A 20,591-nucleotide genomic window follows, 5' to 3' on the forward strand; every position below is an offset into this window, starting at 1 on the left:
GAAACGCTTCAGCACCAATGGTTTGTTCAAATGAAAATCAGTTGGCACCTTTGGAATGAACTTCGGGTTTGTCCTGAGAATCATTTTATCCTCTTGAAATTGCAAGAAAGGCTCCTGAATCGTGAGCGCCTGTAGTTCACCTACTCTTCTCGCTGAAGTCAACGCAATGAGAAGAGCCACTTTCCAGGACAAGAACTTCAGGTCTGCCCTGTGTATCGGTTCAAATGGTGGCTTCATCAATTGAGAGAGTACAATATTCAGATTCCATAATGGTGGTGGAGGCTTTACTGGTGGAAAGACTCTGAATATTCCTTTCATGATTTGCTTGATAATCCTTGAGGACCATAAAGATGGGCCTGGCGATGACCTCCTGTAGCGGGATAACGCAGCCAAATGCACCTTGATGGAGGCGTGTGCTAATCCTGACTTTGCTAACTGCTGAATGTACGGTATAATCTGATGAGGCGCAGCAGTAAGAGGATGAACAGCATGTCTCTTACACCACAGACAGAACCTCTTCCATTTCATCCTGTAGGTTCTGTCGGTACTCTCCGCTCTGGACTTGGACAGGATGTCCTTACATTCTTGTGAGATGTTCAGATGGCTAAACTCACAGTGTTCAGGAGAAAAGCTGCTAATCGCAAGGATTTCGGGTCCGGATGGCGCACCTGCCCCTTGGACATTGTCAGAAGCGATGGACTCATGCGCAACCGAATTGGACGGTCCTCCGACAGTAGCAGCAGTTCCGTGAACCAGTGTTGTCTGGACTACCACGGGGCTACTAGGATCAGTCTGCACGGCTCTTTCTTGATCTTCACCAGTACGCGGGGGAGAAGAGGAAGTGGGGGAGAAGAGGAATTGGGGGAAACCGTAGGCAAAGGCGCCGGACCATGCCATGGAAAACGCATTCCCCCCAAGATACCCTCTGGGGAAGCCAGCTTGCGAAGTACTGGCATTTTCTGTTTTCCCTTGTAGCGAAGAGGTCCACCAACGGTGTTCCCCATCTCCGAAAGACGCTGTCCAGGATTTCCTGGTTTAGCTCCCATTCGTGGCAGGACGATTTTAGCCTGCTGAGAGTATCCGCTTTGATGTTTTGATCCCCCGGGAGGTGTTCTGCGGTCAATGATATTTCCTGCTGAATAGCCCATTCCCAAATCTCCTGGGCTTCCTGAGCCAGGGAGAGAGAGATCTTGTTCCCCCTTGCTTGTTTACATAATGCATCGCCGTGGTGTTGTCTGTTCTTACTACCACCGGCGCACCTTTTATCCTTGGCAGAAAAGCCAGTAATGCCAAACGGATCGCCCTGAGCTCCAGCAGATTTATATGTAATTGCTGCTCCTCTGCTTTCCAACGGCCGCTGACCTGAAGGTCCTGAAGGAAAGCTCCCCATCCTTCTAATGATGCATCTGTTGTTACCACTAGCGGAGCTGCACTTGTTAGAAACGACAGTCCTTGAGACACATTTGCCTTTTGCGTCCACCACTCTGCTGCCTGTCGCATCACTGGTGTCACCTTTATTATATCGTCGAAGGATCCCTCCGCCTGACGCCATTGGAGATCGATCTGTTCCTGCCATGGTCTCATTCTTAGCCTGCAGCAAGGTATCAGTGGAATACAAGAGGACATTGTACCCAGCAAGGATTTGTACCTGCGAACTGAAAGAGACTTTCTTTTTCTCAAGTCTTGGAAGAGGGACACAATCCTCAGTCGTCTTTCCTCGGAAGGAAACGCTTTGTTGCATTCAGTGTCCAATATTGCTCCCAGAAATGTGATCACTCTTGCTGGGTGGAGGTTTGACTTTCTCTCGTTTAAAGTCAATCCTAAATCGGCGAATAAGTCTATGCAAGCTTGCGTTGATGCTCTGGCTTGTGTCTTTGATGTTGCTATGACTAACCAGTCGTCGAGGTAAGGAAATATTTGATGTCTTTGCTTCCTCAACACAGCCGCCACTGGAGCCAGGCATTTTGTGAAAACCCTTGGCGCCGACTTCAAACCGAATGGCAGTACCTTGAATTGGTAATGTCTTCCGGCTACCCAGAACCGAAGGTACTGCCTGTGTGCAGGATGTATCGGCACGTGGAAATACGCGTCTTATAGGTCCAATGTGGTCATATGATCCCCTGGGTTTAACAACAGAAGGATGTCCTGTAGAGATACCATCCTGAAAGATTGTTTCTTGAGATAGGTGTTTAAGGATCTGAGATCCAGGATGGGGCGCCACAGGAGCTTGTTTTTCTTGATGAGAAGAAAACGGGAGTAAAACCCCCTATTTTCCTGGGATTTCGGTACCGGTTCTATTGTTCCCTTTCGGAGCATTGTCCGAACCTCCTGCCGGAGTTGATGCAGATGATTGGCTCTCTTGTGCATCGGTGGCGTACAAGGGGGTGTCTGAATAAATTCTAGGGTGTGACCGAATTGAACTATTTTGAGGACCCATTGGTCCTTTGTTATTTTCCGCCAATTGTGTAGATAGTGAGCAATCTTTCCACCCAGGGGAGCATCTGACAGAGCCGGAAGATGGAGGTTGTCATTGCCTACGGGTGTTGTCCTTTCCTCGGCCACCACGTCCTCTAGGAGTTGATTTTGTGTATCCTCCTGACTGACGCTGGTTATATTGCTGACGGTACGGCTGTGATGAGGACTGATAAGAAGACGAATATCTCCCCTGTTGGTATCCTCCTCTATACGAGGACTGTCCTCTGCCCCTGGAGCCACGAAAAGGGGTTTTCCTGTACTGCAGAGTTCCCAGAGACTTTGCTGTATCAGTATCCTTCTTGATACTTTCCAGCGTGTCATCTATAGGTTTTCCAAATAATTCTTCTTCATTGAAAGGGAGGTCTAAGATTTTGTTCTGCACCTCCGGCCTAAATGCTGTTGCTCGTAGCCAACCTTGCCTGCGCAGGACCGCCGCTCCTCCCAAGGATCTAAATGCTGTGGTCGCTATATCCATAGCGCAGTCTATGACTTCAGCCGAAGTCCTCTCTCCTTCCATGAGAATTTTCTTTGCCTCCTGCTTCTCTGGATCTGGCACCAGGTTAACATATGGAGACAGGTCGCACCACATCTGCCTGTCATACCTCCCCAATATAGCCAGGGCATTAGCGGCTCTTACCAGCAGAGCAGACATTAAAGAAAAATGCTTCCCTGCGTTATCCAACCTTCTGCCCTCCTTGTCTGGAGGTGTTGCAATCGGAGCAGATGGGTTCCTGGATTTCTGTTGTGCCGCCTGCGTGATAACAGAATCCGTTTTGGGATGACCCACAAGGCAAGATGGAGCATCGACCGGTGCTTTATACTTTTTATCCAGTCTGGCCAGAACTGGTGTTACCGTCGCTGGCGTCTCCATGACCTTCAATCCTTCCTTCCAGATATGAGACACTATAGGCAAAGATCGTACAGATCTCCGATACAAATCTTTAAAGTCATATAGAAAACATTCAGTTTTTTCTTCTGTCATGGTCAGTGCAAACCTCTTAGTGGCTCTCTCCCTCAAATTATGAAATCCACCAATGTCCTCCGGTGGAGAGCCCACTGGTCTCTGCGGAGGAGTGCAGGTGATGGGGCGATATAGTCATGCCATTCTGCACTTGTGTCCGCAATTTCACCATCTTCCTGTTCCTCATCCGAGGTATCATGGTGTGTTGTCGGTGGTGGGGACCTAACAGTAGGTTCCGGCACAATTTCCCTCCTACGAATCGGAGTCCCTGGAACCGAGCGTGGACGTGGAGCCGCCTCTACGGCCTGTGGAGCGACTGGAGTGGCTGGGTATCTTCTTCTATAATCCTCCAACATTCCTTGGAGATCCCTCAACAAAGAGGATGGGACACTGGTCATCTCTTCTCGTTGTTGTCGATATCGGTGTTGTTCCTGGGGTTGCTTTTGATAACCCCCATATTCTTCCTCCGAATCGTCTTCCTGGTACTTGACCTCTAATTGCGAAGGGCTACTGGCAATACCATACACCGAATCTTCCTCCGAATCTTCCTCTTCCAGTAAGTGAGACGGTAGCAATGGGGAGACCTTGCTTGGAGATGTAACCTCCGGTGTAATAGGTTTTTTCCAAGGCACCAACCTTTTTTCTTGTGTTTTTTCCATCGTCGACGAGCCCGTCGACGAGATTCCCATCGCCGTCGTCGACGCTACCGTCGACGTTGTAGTGACAGTCGACGCTGTCCTCGTCGACGTCGCCGTCAACACTTCCATCGTCGACCCAGTCCTCGTCGACGCCGCCGTCGACGCACAGTGGTCTTTTTTGGGGCCTTCTCAGGTCTTTCCCCTGAGGAATGTGTCTGAGGAGATCTACTTTTCTTCTGAGATCTTAGACACCACAGATTCCTCCTCACTCTCACGAGAGGATTTCCTTCCTGGCTTTGACTTTCTGAAGCCAGATCAGTAGTCTTCCCTCACGATCTCTCAATGTCTTATTTGAAAAGGTACGACATACCTTACAATCTGCTGCCTTATGATCTGGATTGAGACAGTAGATGCAGTCCTTGTAAGGGTCATCTGTAAATAACCTCTTCTTGGAGCAGGTTGAACAAGCTCTAAATAATCCTTTTTTCTCTTTCTCAGACATGGTTGATGTAGAAACCTAAAAATCCAAGTCAAAATACTGTAGAAGTAAAGAGTTTGAGCAGAGCTCAAAGGAGACTCCCTAGCACAACGTGCGGTAGAAAAATCTGAGGGGCAGAAGGTTCTCTCAGGAGTGTTTTAGGGGGTGAGGAGCTCTGATTGGTTCTGGGATAAGTTCGGGCCTTTTTTACATAACAAAGGCTATGGGTTGCAAAAGGGAAATGGGCCTAGGCCTCTTTTCAGTTTGCTACACTACTAAGCACTGCTTTTTTATATACCGGAGACTCCCGTCTCGACGACGGGGAATGATTCAGGCATGTGAATCTATGAAAGTTCCAATACTGGAGTAACGATTGCATTACCCCGAGTGGTACAGAAGAACAGGACATCGAGCAAGATCTTGGTGGCAAGAGAGCCGAACTGCTTCTAATACCCTCAATGCAACATTGAAAGGAGGTGGCACGGAACCAGGGGATGACATAGGGAACTAAGCAAGGCATTAAATCTGGGCGCATCTCGTCACACCAATGGGTGTGAGGTTAGCCCATAAATACTTTTTCGGAACCCTCACATCATCTAGACCCCAACATGGTATTGCATGACAGACCAAGAAGGGTCGCTGTCAAAGGGAGCTAGCATGGTGTCTTGGCAGCATAAAGCCAAGAGACACCTCAACAGAAAACCACAAAAAAAAAGGTCAACTACTTTCCAAGAAAATGCTGAAAACTGTGACGGACAGTGGTACGACAAATACTTCCTTACTTCAATACAAATTCAAATGTTCAAATAAGCTTTATTCGATATTTCATACAATATCATACAAGCATACAGTCACAGAAATAATATAAAACAAACAATTTGATCAATTCATTAAAATAAGTAAAATAGAAATGGAAAAGTGTATCGGAGAAATCATTACCATTTAAAAAGCGAGATCAGGAGAACCAATCTTAGCATAATTAAAAGTTAATTAAAAAAGAAGAAGAAGAAATCTAAAAAACAGCATATTTAGGTAGGGCCTTGCAGAGATTTCCTAAATTTGATCAACAACTTCAAATACTGTTCCATGATACCTATAACTTCTTTATACTCTAGCATCTGTAAGCGCTCATATGCGTCCTTGCAAGACCTCAGGCCCCATCTCTTTAGTAGGGGTTTTAATAATGTTTTCCTGGGAATTGCATAATAAGTACAAAATAAGATGGTATGGATATTTGATTGCACAGAGGTATCATCACATGGACAAAAACACAGATTTCGAGACCAATCACTTCTTACTGGAAAAGTTATAAGACGAAAAAAAGAGCCCAGTCTAAATCTGGCAAGAAGCATTCTAGCATAACAAGAAAAATCTGTAGACAGGTATGCTTGGAGGCCCTTGTGCTGCGTCACCCTTTGGTACGCCTGGAGAGTTGTATTTTGTTTTTGATGGTTCCATCTTTTAGACTCCAAGTGATCCAATAGAGTTTTTCTTAAGCTTTTTCTAGATATAGAGTCCAGGGTCAATGGATCAGAAAAATACTCTGGGTGGCCAATTTCCACAAAATAGTTTTTAATATAGACCAGCCATTTCTTATGTCTTACCCCCTCCTGTTTGAGAATGTCCAGTATCACTTCGCGATTTAAGTCGGTTTCAGTAGTGGTCCAGATTTTATGCCACAAAAGTGGGGGTTCCACTTTAATTAAAATCAGAAATAAATGATAAATCTAACTCAATATGCATCATGTATACGGAAGTTGATTTAGGTGTTGCCAATAAATACCTTAGGAATTTGTTTTCCTCAATTTGGATAGAGGTAATGTTCTTTTCGATGCCCCAAAGGCCGGCCCCATAGATAGCTGTTGAAATACATTTTGTTTTATATAAAATAATTAGCTGTTTAACAGGCCTCCCACCTATTCTTCCGGCAAAGTCTCTGAGCCCACCGACAGCTCTAACAAGGGCAAGTTCTCATTTTAACTGCCGACTTCCAAGATGTATGTCGATTTACAGAAATGCCCAAATATGTGAAATTGTCCACTGTCTCTACTCTTTGCTCCTCAATATGAATGGGGCATGATCTTTTGTTTCTCTTTTTATTACAGACCATTGAGTAGGTTTTCTTAATGTTGACTGTCAGGCCTTTATCGTACATGAAATCCCTGAATGCCGTGACTGCTTTTTGTAAACCCACTCTAGTTTGTGAAAGTATAGCCGCGTCATCGGCATAGAGCAAGATAGGGATTGATTGCCCTGCCACCTTGGGATAATCGCATTCAAAGTTTTTTAAATGATCTCCTATTGCATCTATGTAGAGGGAGAAAAGCATTGGGGCTAATATACATCCCTGCCTAACCCCTCTATTTATGGAGAATCTTGGCGAGCACTCTCCTTTTGGGCCGTATCTAACTCTAGCTCCTGCGTTTCTATACAAATTCTTTATAAAGATGAGTATTGATGGGTCTACTCCCAAAAGTTCCAAAATGTCCCAAAGTTGTTCATGGTTTACACAATCAAAAGCAGAGCTTAAGTCCACATAAGTAACATACAGGTTTCCATTTTTGGTGTCAACGTATTTCGACATAATAAGATGTAGGTTCAGAGTTTGTTCTACTGTCCCTCTCCCTGATCTGAAGCCATACTGGAGTGTTGAAAGTATGTTCTTCTCCGCTGCCCATACTTCAAGACGTTTCAAAATAATGCGGCCTGCAATCTTCATTAGGGAATCAAGGAGGGAGATAGGCATTCTCCATCTTGCTATAGGCCTATCACCCTTTTTGAAGATGGGTATCACTACGGCCTCGTCCCAAGAAGGGAAGTGGCCCGACATAGTTGCGGCGTTCAAGGCGGATGTCAATATTGGTGCCCAAAAAGATATTTCTGCTTTGAAAACATCTGTGGGGATGGCATCCGGCCCTGGTGCTTTGCCAGCTGGACTCTCCCTTATCGCCATCTCCACCTCTTCCCACCTGAAGACAATGTTAGAATGCGTTACATCAAGGAGGTCTGAAGATGAGGAGGCCTTTGGTTCTAATGTCGTTGATGTGGGTTGACTATATAGATTTTGAAAATAAGCAGCCCACGTTTCACCATCAATTGCAAGGTCAATATTTCTCTCCGGCATCTTTACCCAAGGGAGCGGGGTATTTATAAATTTCCAGAAGGCCGAGAGATCTCGATTTTCACTGGTTGACACCAATTTTTGCCATGCTTCCTCCTTCAATACTTTTTTTCTATTTTTAATAGCCATACGATAACTAAGTCTGGCTTGCCGAATCTCCATGATTGGTTTTGGAGTTTTGTGCAACAGATTCTTTAATGTCTTTAAAGCTATAGAGCAATGTTTATCAAACCAGACTTTGGAAGGGATGGGCCCCGCCTTAAACTGTCGTGTAAGCAATTTTCTGAGGCTGAACTGTATACTCAAGAAGGCATCTCGGACAGAGTGGGGCAGTTCATTTAAGGAGAGGCAGATATGTATCTCCTCCCACCTCATCATCATCAATAAGTCCTTCAACAGTCTACTAGGATTGATTTTCTCCCATTTGATGGTATATCCGTTTTGAGAACCCATAACAATAGGTAACTCATAATTGGTTTTGGGATTGTTGGTATGCATAGAAACTGGAGAGGGCAACACGATAGATAAGGCTAAAGGATAATGATCCCCATATAAATAATCCAAAGTGTTCCACGAGGATATTAAAGGGGCATACATCTGTGAAAAAAGAATAAAATCAATAGTCAAATTTATACCTCTGCCATGGAAAGTGGGTTCAAAAGGTCTAGGCGGGAGGGTTAAATTATTAGCAAATTCTAAATTAAAAGAGGCTAGAAAATTATTTAGTAAGTCCCCTGAGTTTGAATGTATAAAATGATGGTTAGGGGTGTGATTAGTAATACTAGAATCCATTTCTATAGAGATGTCACACATGCCCTTCATGGCATTTGGGCAAATGTAGCAATTAAAATCACCCATAAAAATTGTCACACACTCGCCGCCACGTAGTTCTTTGTGACCACGGAGCGGTGCAACTCTTCCAATACATTTTCCAATGGTTCTGGGGCCATATTATTATAAAAGTTAATTATCAGCAGTGTCATAGAGGAGCCAACATCCATGGCAATTATTTGGTAAGATGTCCTTAATATCTTTTTGACAATCTTATGTCCTATTGTGACACTTATATAGGTGCAGAGACCCCCTCTATGTCTACCCTGGTTACTGGGTAATGCAGGTGAGTGGAAAGTCTGATAGCCCAGTAAATGTGTAGGTGTCAGCGCCCAAGTCTCTTGGAAACACAAAACAGGGTATTGATTTACCACCTCCATCCAAGTTGGTAGTATGATTTTAGAATTAATACCTGCCAGGTTCCAACAAAGAATCTCTAATGTTTCAGTAGGTTTACTATACCCTCCCCTGATAGACCAAGAAAGAACACCAAAAAGGCTGTCTATCTGTGTCGTTGATGTTTCTGCTATATCCCCTCCTTCTATCGTGTTTTCTATTTGTAGGTCTGGGGTACTATTAGTCATAGAAGGCTTTATCAAAGTATCGTTAGATAAAGTGGCAGGTAAAATCTCCCTAGGTTGATAGGCCACTTTCTTTGGATTAAGTCATTCTATGTCATCCAAGCCATAGAGTGGCTCATATTGGTTATAACAGGGGAAATTCCATGGAGGAATTTGAGGTGGAAATAATTGACCATATCCCGCTGAAGTGTAAGCGGGCGTCAAGGGATATTTAGTATTCCATGGGTTACCTGTGTTATGATAGAGACTCTAAAATGGCAAGGTATTTTCCCTACTTCCATTTCTTGATGGACAGCTATGGTAAAATGGTTTTCTATGTTCTTGGAAGGTAAGATTACCAAAAAGGGGCTTGAGCTGATGTTGTTTGGGGCGCATTAAGGCTTCAGGGTAGAAATAAGAGAGGGATTTAGGTGAAATCGGACCATTATGGAAATCTGAATACCAATCCCTGATGTGTGAGGAATGATTCAGGCATGTGAATCTATGAAAGTTCCAATACTGGAGTAACGATTGCATTACCCAGAGTGGTACAGAAGAACAGGACATCGAGCAAGATCTTGGTGGCAAGAGAGCCGAACTGCTTCTAATACCCTCAATGCAACATTGAAAGGAGGTGGCACGGAACCAGGGGATGACATAGGGAACTAAGCAAGGCATTAAATCTGGGCGCATCTCGTCACACCAATGGGTGTGAGGTTAGCCCATAAATACTTTTTCGGAACCCTCACATCATCTAGACCCCAGCATGGTATTGCATGACAGACCAAGAAGGGTCGCTTGTCAAAGGGAGCTAGCATGGTGTCTTGGCAGCATAAAGGCAAGAGACACCTCAACAGAAAACCACCAAAAAAAAGGTCAACTACTTTCCAAGAAAATGCTGAAAACTGTGACGGACAGTGGTACGACAAATACTTCCTTACTTCAATACAAATTCAAAAATAATCTAGGAAGAAGCCTGCTGCGTTCAGAAATACTTGCACAGTAGAAGGAAAAAACACAAACGGTCTAGCTGGCCCTGCTGAGAATGAGTGGATAGTGTCATTTTTCAGTGGCAAGATTTACCTCTTCGACTTCAAATAATTTTCCTAGATGGTATCTTCTGAGAAAAGTACTTTACTATGACGGAACTGGTGCAATTGGCAACATTAAAAATGTGCTGCTCCATCCACTAGGCATTTATCATCCTCTTCAGGTGACCAAACAAGAGCCTCTTTGTCAGTGGGATACCAGCAGTGCTTTCGTAAACCGTATACAGAACATAGATAAGCTGCAAGGGGTACTGTGCGCTTATGGAAAGATAAAACCAGTAATGATCAGTTGTGTTATCATTCAAATCATTTTCAAAATGTGTTATGAGATTCCGATATGACAGATACTTTGCCATTTATGAATACCAGAGAAAATCCAATAATGGCTAAACAGTCTTTTCAGCCGCTCACAGTATAGCATAATACAAAGTACAAGGTTTGAAACACGCCAAATAACTGGAACCAAGCATTACACAGCAGCAACATAAAAAGCAATGTGCCATGACAGCCTGGCACTTGCTGAAACTAAAGGAGGACAGTGAGGGTGGACAGGGCTTCTTATTGCAGAAAAAGCTCTATTCCCTCATTTCATTTATATGAATTACATAACACAGTGCACCTAGAGCCATAAATAATTCTAAGCCTATAAAATGTCATCAGTAACAACTAAACAGTTACCTCCCAGACTCGAACGAAGCCATCCACTCCTCCGGTGACAATCAAGGAACGGTCCGGGCTGAAACACACAGACTTCTGCAGGGAATCAGGGCTGAAATCAGTCTGCACCACCTGCAAGTCCTCCACGGTCACCTCAGCAGTCTCATTCTTTGTGTCTCCTCCACCATCTTTGGCAGTGCTATTTGATGGTTTTCTCTTCCGGGCCCCCTTCTCTTTTCCTCCTGCAAACAGAAATTTGTTTCCAAGTGGTTAGTAGGAAAAAAATACAACTTTGAAATACAACTGTTTGATTTGACGTGTAGGTAGTAATCTCTTTCCACTGTTGAGGTGATGCAATCCTGGTGCGGCCACATAATGTTGTCTTAATTACATACTGTATTCTTCTGCCATCTTGTCAACCAGCACACAGTACCATACATGTTCACAACCACCAAGGACATATAAACTTAGCCTATTGTGCACCTTTGCACACAATAAAGGTAGGCTGTAAGGGAGCAAGCAGACTGGTCAAGGATAGCAAGGGATAAATAATATTGCTCGTCAAATTCACAGAAAAGAAAAACATAATACCCTTGCAATGAGAATTTGCAAGAGCTGTGTATATTGTTCTCCAAGAAACAGGCAAGGACAAATCACAAAACCGAAGGCATCATTTGTACATTAGGAGTGATGGATCTTGAATGACTTGCCATTCACCAACCAAGCTGATGAAAGTTGCTGGAGATTTGCAAAAGGTTTACTATTTCTATGGTTTTTACATAGTGCAAACTTAGCTAGTGATAACGAAAACGCTGTACAACTCAAAGAAGAGAAAAAACGAGTTTGTGAATAAGATGCTCGATAGCTGGTGGAGAGTAAACCTCCTCTGAATAGTGCACGTGGGAGCTGGGAAACCAGTAGTGATGCTCAATAAATGATCTTCGAAAGAGTGAGACTTTAGTTTTGTTCTGAACTGAAGAAACAAAACCGTGGCCCTGAATTGAGGGGGCTGCTCGTCCATATCTTTAGCATGTGACTACAGAAAGCATGTCTTGGACTTCTTTCTTTTCAGCACTTCTTCCCTACTAGTCTGTTGGTGTTTTGGCTACAAGAGATACTGGAGGCTGGGTGGAGATTGAACTGTTAGATACTGCTTTGTGTATGATGCAGCACGATTTAAAGACAAGTTTGAAATCATGGGTATTGGGGCACCAATGCAGATGCAAGTGGCTCATAATCATAATCTGCCACTTATAAAGCACCTACAAAAGGGATACAGACAATCCACGTACTGAACAAAGTCAAACAGGGGGGATAAGGTCCAATTTCCTGAGTACTTGGATGAGAAATGAAGCAACATGGAAAACACTCTCTACATGGCTCAGGGAGAAATCATAAACTTACTAATGGCAAGCACAAAATCACTTGGCTTGTTATCAGTTGTAGAAATAATCCTTCCTCTTTCTCACCAGAAAACCAGATTTGGAGTGGTCCGATATAATTGATGATGAAGATACATTCGGTCTACACTGGATATAGATTTAATTAGGCACTTAATATCATTGGATGGTGGAAAAATATTCCTTAGGGCGGTTAGTGTGTTTGAAAAGTTTCCGGTTCATATGTGCATTGTCCGCATTTTGGTGGCACGGTTGGGGAGGAAGCTTCAGAGTGGTTCCAAATGTAGGTTGATGTTCAGTAGAAGTAGGGTGGACCCCAGTGAGACAAAACTCGCTCGCTGGTGGCAGATGAGATCCTGTGAGCCCAACTGGATGATTCTGGAGCAATTTGACCTATGTGGTTTGTGATGATATTGTTTTGGGCGTAATGGTCAATGTTGTAAGGATGTTCAAAAGTCACAAATATCAAGTAGGCAGGGGTTGCCCCTGGGAGGTGATCAAGAAGTGGAAGGTGAGAGCTGTTTGGATACAAGGTTATAGGGTCCCTGGAGAGTGCAGCACCATGCTGTGGTGTAGATAAATGAGCCTTTTGTCCATGTTAGTGTTTCGATCACAATTGGATTGGGTGGATTGGAATGAGGTGGATTTTTTGGACTAGGTCATATTGGACTGGGTTGGGAGGATTGGAGTGTGGTGGATTGGACTGAGGTTAGTGGTTTGAATTAGAGTGGGGGGGGGGGTTGGTCTTGGGGTGGATTGAATTGAGTGGTGCGGACTGGGGTGGAGTGGATTGGTGTGGATAAGAGCGGGCCGATTGGAGTGGGAAGGATTGGCATCTCCTGCACTATTATGTGTTAAAGCATTATTTCAGAAATTACACATAAAGAAACAATGTTGTGTGCAATAAAATAATCCTCAACTTTTGAGAACATCGCCCACTGGCACAAACAAAAGAAAACATGAGTGCAAAGTGAGAAAAGAAGACTTGGCAAAATAAAAGAAACTTAACTATTGGAAATAAATGGTTGCAATTTTGCTTGTCCTGTTGGGCACGTTTTTTCTAGTCACATACCTTCTGTCTGCAGGGCCCTAATAGTAAACCGAACAAATAGTACTTTCTATCACATCAGGAGCAGTGGACGGGCACTGATCAAATTGAATCAATCAGAGCTTGGTCCTTGCTCCACAGACAGTAACAGAAATGTTAGACCTGGCTCGACTAATGAGGAGGCTGGTTCCAAGCCCTTATTGTTGACAACCAGGAAATGTGAATCGAACTGAGAGAGAGCAAGAGCCTCTCACTTTTGCTGCCATCCTCGCTGTTGACAGGTTGCAGGAATGCAACTTCTTTTTATCTCCTGAGAAGAGTGGTAGCAATAAAATAAGGAGTGCCAAGTCATCAACTAGAAAGCAGCAGTGCTGCTGGAACCTTGTAAAGCACACAAACTCTCCGTAAGGAGTACTGTGAACTTTATAAGAAAATATAGGACTATAGATGCTATTTACCAACTCATTATCCCAGTTTAATTTACAATTGCTTTCCTCCTCTCCTGAAACAGCCTTGCAATTCAGAATAATTCTAGGTCAGGAGCAAAGGTGAGGATTATGCTATCTTTCCCTCACCTTAATAAACAGCAGCCATGTAAAAAAAACATTAATAAACCACAAGTCCCATAAACATTAGGGATCATGTTTAATGGAGTTCAACAAAGTTCAACCAATCAGGATATCACACGGCCATCATAGTCCCACAACAGTGTCCTTTCTTCCTCTTACTTCGCTGCTCCTCACAGTCAAAAGATAAGTGCAGGCTCTGAACCACTTATTCTTTATTTATTTTACCAATTGCAGTGATTTTTGCCTTTCACGTTTATTCCTTTCACAGGGTCATTATTTCTGCTCGCGAAAGCGCGCTTGCTTCTACGCGGTGCTTTCCATCTAACAAGTAGGAATGGGCAGAACTTGCGTAGTTGTGCTACGCAAAGCTCCGCGAAACGGTAAACAATGACGGCGAGCAGGCAGAGTTCCGGGAACACGCAGACTTGCTTGTTCCCCTGTTCGCAATGCTTTTTTCCTGTTCACGAACGCTGTTTGCGTGCTCTGGGGTAAATATCTTGCAAACATGCATTTTGAAAGTGCGAACAAGCAAAAAATTCAGCAAAGCCTCACAATTTTTGGCAATTCCGTGTTCTCTGCGGAACACGAAATTACCCAAATTCCGCAAGCGGAACGGAATTTACCACCCAGGCCTACTTACAAGACGGTTTGGGGCTGTGGAATGCGGTCCTCCAACCGCTGGGTGGCACCCATACGTCTCTTGGGGTTAACATGGCCACCAATTAGATCGCATTCCTCACAGGATTCCGATTGGATCAGTCCCACGGCTGGTGTCTTCCCCGTGAGCCCCTCAGGCCTGGAATGTTTGAAGATCCTAGGGGCCTGTATTCCATCGACAGGTGGCATAGTTTTTTATTGTTTCACGCTAGTTGTGCGCTTTACATCCCACAGGTCAGTACTGAGGTCATTGACCTCTTAAATCACAGCTTGTTATGCTCGGTGTCGGCCTTTTCAAGGCTTTTGTGGTGAATCTGTTCTAGGAAGACATTAACCAGGGTACAAAAATCGCTACTTGATTTGTTTCTGGGGCACCCCACCAGGGCCTTATTACCATTATTATTACACTAGTACTTATATATTACTCAGTCAAGCACACAGCTTCAGGTGGGCCAAACTAATTTCCCTGCTTGATTTCACCTTGAGAACATAAAGGGCCGCCGGTGCCCCTCACTAATTGGCACCTCTCAGGCCCCAATTGTTTTCTGGTACTATCCAGACCACATTACGCCCCTACAATGCAAGAGATCCAAGACTCCTACACTGAGGAGGCAATTACTTACCTCCCCACAGACTATGACTTCTGTGATATCCTGGGCTCCTCAATCCACTGGGCTGTCTTGAGGCCATGGCAACGCTTGAGAACAAGCATATGACACTGACAGCGCAGGATCTTAGACCCGTCGACCGGGGGTTCCCCCCAACCCTCCCCAAAGCTTATGGGTGGACCAGAGATGCCCCAACATGCTGGTACGAAGCGCACTAGCAAAGATGTGGATGGCTTTTCCTGTCTTAAGCGTGTCATCTCGGACCATAGATCCTTGGACCCAGCAGTTCCCAGAAACCGCCCCCCATCCCGGTCCCTGACCTAGATTCCCCCCTATCCAGCCCCCCATTCACCTGATGGGGATGAAGCTCCAGTCTGAGAGGTAGATATAGCCTGACAAGCACTGGCGTCTGGCGTCCTCACTAAGCCCGGTGCCGCCTGACAGCGATAGACCATTATGGGTCCTGATTCGGATCTACTCAATCATGACTAACCTCTTCCATTCAAGATCTCCTGATTGCGTTCCGACAGAGAAGGTAGCCACCTATCTAGCTGAAAAGCTGAAAAAGGCCTTGGACAAAGAAGTCTAGTACGGCCTTAAGGTGGAGTGCCTCTGCCCTTCCTTGGCACATAAAGTGGCCCATACGTGGTGACTGCTCTCTCAGTATATGCGCAATCCAATTAAAGGCATATATTGATCCTGGCGGTCCTGTCAGGACAAACGTTTAGATGTAGAAGGCCCATTAACTAAAATTCTCGATATGGAGGAGGATCCCAAGGCCTCCAGCTCACGCATCCCCCTGAAGTGATCTCTGGATGGGCGCAGAGGGCAATAATGTTCTTTTTGACAATGCCACCGGCGCCCTATCCACAGAGAGGAGAAGGTCCATCTTAATCAAGATTGGCCCCAAATTTGGGGGTGTAGCCACCTATGGAGCGGGTCCTTTGGTACAGGGCGGCTCATTTGGTGAGCCCTTCATCAAGGAGCTCAGCAAATTTGTTGCAACATTTAATTTTTTGGAAAAGGCCCAGTCCTAAAATATTTTTTCGCCCACGAAAAAGGGGGCTCACCGGCCACGGACAGAAACAGGCCTCTTTTTGAGGCACGGCATCTAGATGAGGACAGTTCCAAGATCTATCCCGCTTTGGGTGATTCTATCCCACCCACGGCTATCCCAGAGACCGGGGCTCCAGAGATGGACACCAGCAGCGCATCTATCACGATGAGTGTAATTCTATTTTAGCATGTAAAATTGTGGGGAAGGTTCTGTACACAATTTGTATGCCTCCCCCGTGCAGTTTAGGCTTCAGCAACCCCTTCTTTTTCCTTTCTTTTTGGTAGAGGTGGAAATCCAGGACCTTCTAGCCAAAGAGGCCATTTTCCAGACAACCCTGCATCCTCACAGCTCCCTAAGCAACCTTTTTTTTTGGTGGACAAACACTATGATTGGAAACGCCCAGAGATCGATCTCAAATAATTCAACAAATCGCTGGTTTACCGCCACTTCAAGAAGTCTCCAAGATCTATTCCTTCCCAATGACATTAGAGAAATGTGTTCTACTTCAACTCAATAATCGCATTAATGAGTTCAACCTCCTTGATGCCTTTCAATCTGGTCTCAGAAAAGGCTGTAGCACAGAAACAGTTATGCACAACGTCGCCGACAACATTCACAGGGCCCTAGACGAAGGAGATGCCTGCCTACTCACCGTTATTGACCTATCTGCGACATTCAACACAGTAAACCATCCAGCCCTTTTGGAGACCCTGTCGAAACGGTCCGGCATCGATGGCACAGTACTAAAATGGTTCACCTCCTTCCTTCAACACCGCTCGCAACGAATTAAAATTAACTCCGGTCTCTCAAAACTAACTAAAGTTACACTTGGGGTCCCGCAAGGCTCGATCCTCTCCCCGTCCCTCTTCAATCTCTTCATGGAGCCCCTCACAATCATATTGAAAAAAGCCGGAGTGAACTACCACCTTTACGCGGACGACACCCAAATCTATGTAAGGATCAAGTCTCCCAGCGACATCCAACTCCTCAATACCACAATAACCGAGATCCAAACTTGGTTCTACGTTAACCACTTAAAGCTCAACCCAGACAAAACGGAACTAATCCTATTCTCTCCAAAAAGTAACGATCGCCCAATCCAAGAGTGGCTCAAGAAGCTGGTTGCCCTAAACTTCCCCCTTTGATTTGAAGAACTATCGCCCTATTGCCAGGCTCCCTTTGCCCGCTAAGATCATAGAGGGAATAATGAATACTCAGTTGAGTACTTTTTTGGGGGCGGGGCAACATCTGGATCCATCGCAACATGGTATTCGGGCGGGCCACAGCACAGAATCGGCCCAGATCAAGTCGACAGAAGACATTAGATCAGTGATGGATGCAGGAGGGAGAGCCGCCTTGATCCTATTGGACCTCTCTGCTGCCTTTGATACGGTCCACCACAGGTTATTGGTGGACCGTTTAGAGGCCTGTGGGATTCAGGGTAAAGCTCTCAAGATATTGCAGGCTTTCCTTTCTGCAGGAGCCAGGTGGTGGCCTTGGGAGACTTCGAGTCGGACCCGTTTGTGCTCCCCTGTGGAGTCCCTCAGGGGTCATCCCTGAGTCCAACTCTTTTTAACATATACGTTTCCACTCTGGCCCCTGTCATTAGATCATTTGGCTTTAAATTAACATCATATGCGGATGATACGCAGATTGTGGTCTCATTGCTACCCGGGGGAGAGGAAGGCACGGCCAACAGGTTTAAAGGCTGTATGCGGGCGGTCAGCAGCTGGGTGGCAGGGAACTGCCTAAAGCTGAACTCATCGAAGACGGAAGTTCTCCTGTTTGGGGCCAGAGAGAATTTCTGTACCCCAAGGTGGTGGCCGGAGGAAATGGGTGCTCCTCCCTCCCCAGTTGCTAAGGTCAAAAACCTTGGGATCCTGATGGACGATACACTGTCATTCAGACCTCAAATAAATGCGTTGTCCTCCGCAACCCACTACGCTCTGAAAACAGTGCGCAAAGTCCTGCCTCTCCTCCCAGATGAATGCAGGAAGACAGTGGTGACTGGTCTGATCATGTCACGCCTGGATTACTGCAACAGTTTGCTGCTTAATGCTCAACAAGGGCTGCTTAACAAACTTCAAATCCTGCAGAATGCAGCGGCCCGCCTGATCACGGGCACACCGAAATTTGCCTCGGTTGCCCAGGATCTGGTGAATTTACGCTGGCTACCTGTGCGCAAAAGAATAACATTTAAAGCGCTCTGTGTAGTATTTAAGGCACTCAAAGGAGTAGGCCCTTAATGCATGGCACAGCTTTTCCACTGGTACATACCAGCAAGATCACTTAGATCAGCCGACCAGGGGATGATTGTGGTCCCAAGAATCAGGAAAGCCCGTGGGGGGGGGGGGGGGGGGGGGGGGGTGTAGGGGGGAGTTTCTCCCTGGGAGCAGCGAAAGCCTGGAACGCCCTGCCAAAGGTCCTCAGATTGGCTCTGGATCTGATGTCCTTTCGGAGGGCTTTGAAAAAATGGCTCTTCAGACAATAAGTTTCAGCTCAAGCTAGGAGCGGTCAGTCAGCGCCAGAACACAGTCTGGTAACAGTGCGCTTTAAAAATGTGATAAATAAATAAATACCCTATCCGTCTCAGTTAAGTCTCTAGGCTTCACTCTTGACAAGAACTTATCAATGGAGGCCCACATCAAAAACCCTGCAAAAAGGCTCTTTTCTCTCTAAAATAACTCAAAAACAAAAACCTTTTCTACCCCATGATGACCTCAAGACAGTAGTCCAATCCGTAGTTCTCTCCAAATTCGACTACGGGAACGCCATCCTTACAGGGACTCTGAAGGCTCACCTAGCCCCTCTAAGAGCAGTGCTGAACATGTCCGCTCGACTCGTATCTGGAGTTAAAAGATTTGAACACATCACTCCAGCCCTCAACTGCCTCAATTGGCTTCCCATGGAAGGGAGATGTATCTATAAATTGGCCTGCATCACACACAACACCCTTCCCTCTCCTGCCTCCAACTACTTAAACAACAAACTGATTAGAGCAGGCCAATCCAGAACACTAAGAAGCTCCAACTCACTCCTTATTCCTCCGAAAGTGAAAAAAAAACAAAAAACAATACTGATCGTTCTCTGGCGACGCACCCAGGATATGGAACGCTCTCCCTGGAGTCCTCAGATGCAAACCCTCCTTCTCCCGTTTCAAAAGGGACCTGAAACTCCATCTCCTAAACAAATACTTTCATGGCCAACGTCAACTACCCTAGTCTTCTTTATCCAAGTTGTCTCCCCTCTAGCTGGACTTTTAAGGATAGTGAATGACCGACTATGTTTTTCTTGCCCTTTCTTTTTGCTCTCTCCCCCTCCGCTGCACTACATATTTATTCCCATGCTGTATTTTTGTCTGGTTTGCTTCATACTGCCGGCCTACTAGGTAATGTATTGTCCTTCTGCTGTTTTACTGTGTGTATGTAATGCGCTCTGACACCTACGGGTCAAGCTAGCGCTATATAAAACTTGAAAAAAATATATATATATGTGATCAAGGGCAGTCCCTGCCCGAAACGCGTCATGCCTGCTGAAACTGCAAAAAATGGATAATAAAAGCCCGTTTTAACTCTCATGAAGTTGTATGGTGGTCCTTCCTGTCTGTGGTCTCAACCGACGAACAGAATTTGCTCTGCATATATATATATATATATATATATATAGACTTAAAGAATGCGCACCGTACGGTGCACATATTTCCCCCTAACTGATGCTTCCTCCAGTTTCAATGGCTCCACAGCACTTACAAATTGACTACCATCCAGCTCAATCCCTCCTTGGCTGCCTGGTGTTTCCCCAAGATCCTCAGACCAATTGGTGTAACACCTAGGGGCAAGAGGGGTTCACCTGATCATCTACCTGGACGATCTACTGTTGATAAACCAGGATCCAGGAGTCGTATGGACTAATCCCCAGATGGAAGTTTCCCCTCCTGCAATCTCTGGGTTTTCTCATCAACAAAAAAAATCATAGTGTTATCTCCAACACAATCCATAGTCGGTCTAAGGTTTGTGGTGGACTTGGTCCAAGCGACACTAAGTTTCTACTCTCTAAAGATTGCGAAGATCCGACACGAATTGATTCGCACCCTACTGAAACCAATCACAATCACTCTATCAGGTGGCAACAGTAGTCCTTCTTTTCTCTTCATCCATTCAAGTCATATTTACCGGCGCCCTTCAACGACTAAAGATCTCTCATTTACAGTAAGGCCTGACATATTCAGAGTGCGTACATCTGTAAGACAAACTAAAGCAGAACTTCAATGGTGGTTGGTCCATATGGAAGCATGGAACAGCTGCGTCATTCTCGGCTCACAAACAGACAATCAGACACCAGCAGAGCGGGCTGGGGTGCGATGTGGGGAACTTTCCACAGGAGGAAGATGGTCAGAACTAGAGAGTCCTCTTCACATCAATTGCTTAGAGCTGATGGCAGGCTCATTAACTGTCAAATGTTGGACAAAGGAATGAATACAAT

At 45.2% G+C, this 20,591-nt stretch overlaps 1 protein-coding gene across 1 annotated transcript in view; it reads right to left on the bottom strand.

Moving 5' to 3' along the window:
- Positions 1-20,591, bottom strand: part of PREB (prolactin regulatory element binding) — a 101,265-nt gene that overhangs the window by 60,034 nt on the left and 20,640 nt on the right. Inside the window, exon 3 of the mRNA XM_086928142.1 lies at positions 10,792-11,012. Coding sequence (XP_086784268.1) covers positions 10,792-11,012 — 221 coding nt within the window. The remainder of the gene's footprint in view (positions 1-10,791; positions 11,013-20,591) is intronic.

This window comes from Lissotriton vulgaris, chromosome 6 (assembly GCF_964263255.1).
Source record: "Lissotriton vulgaris chromosome 6, aLisVul1.2, whole genome shotgun sequence".
Classification (NCBI taxonomy): domain Eukaryota; kingdom Metazoa; phylum Chordata; class Amphibia; order Caudata; family Salamandridae; genus Lissotriton; species Lissotriton vulgaris.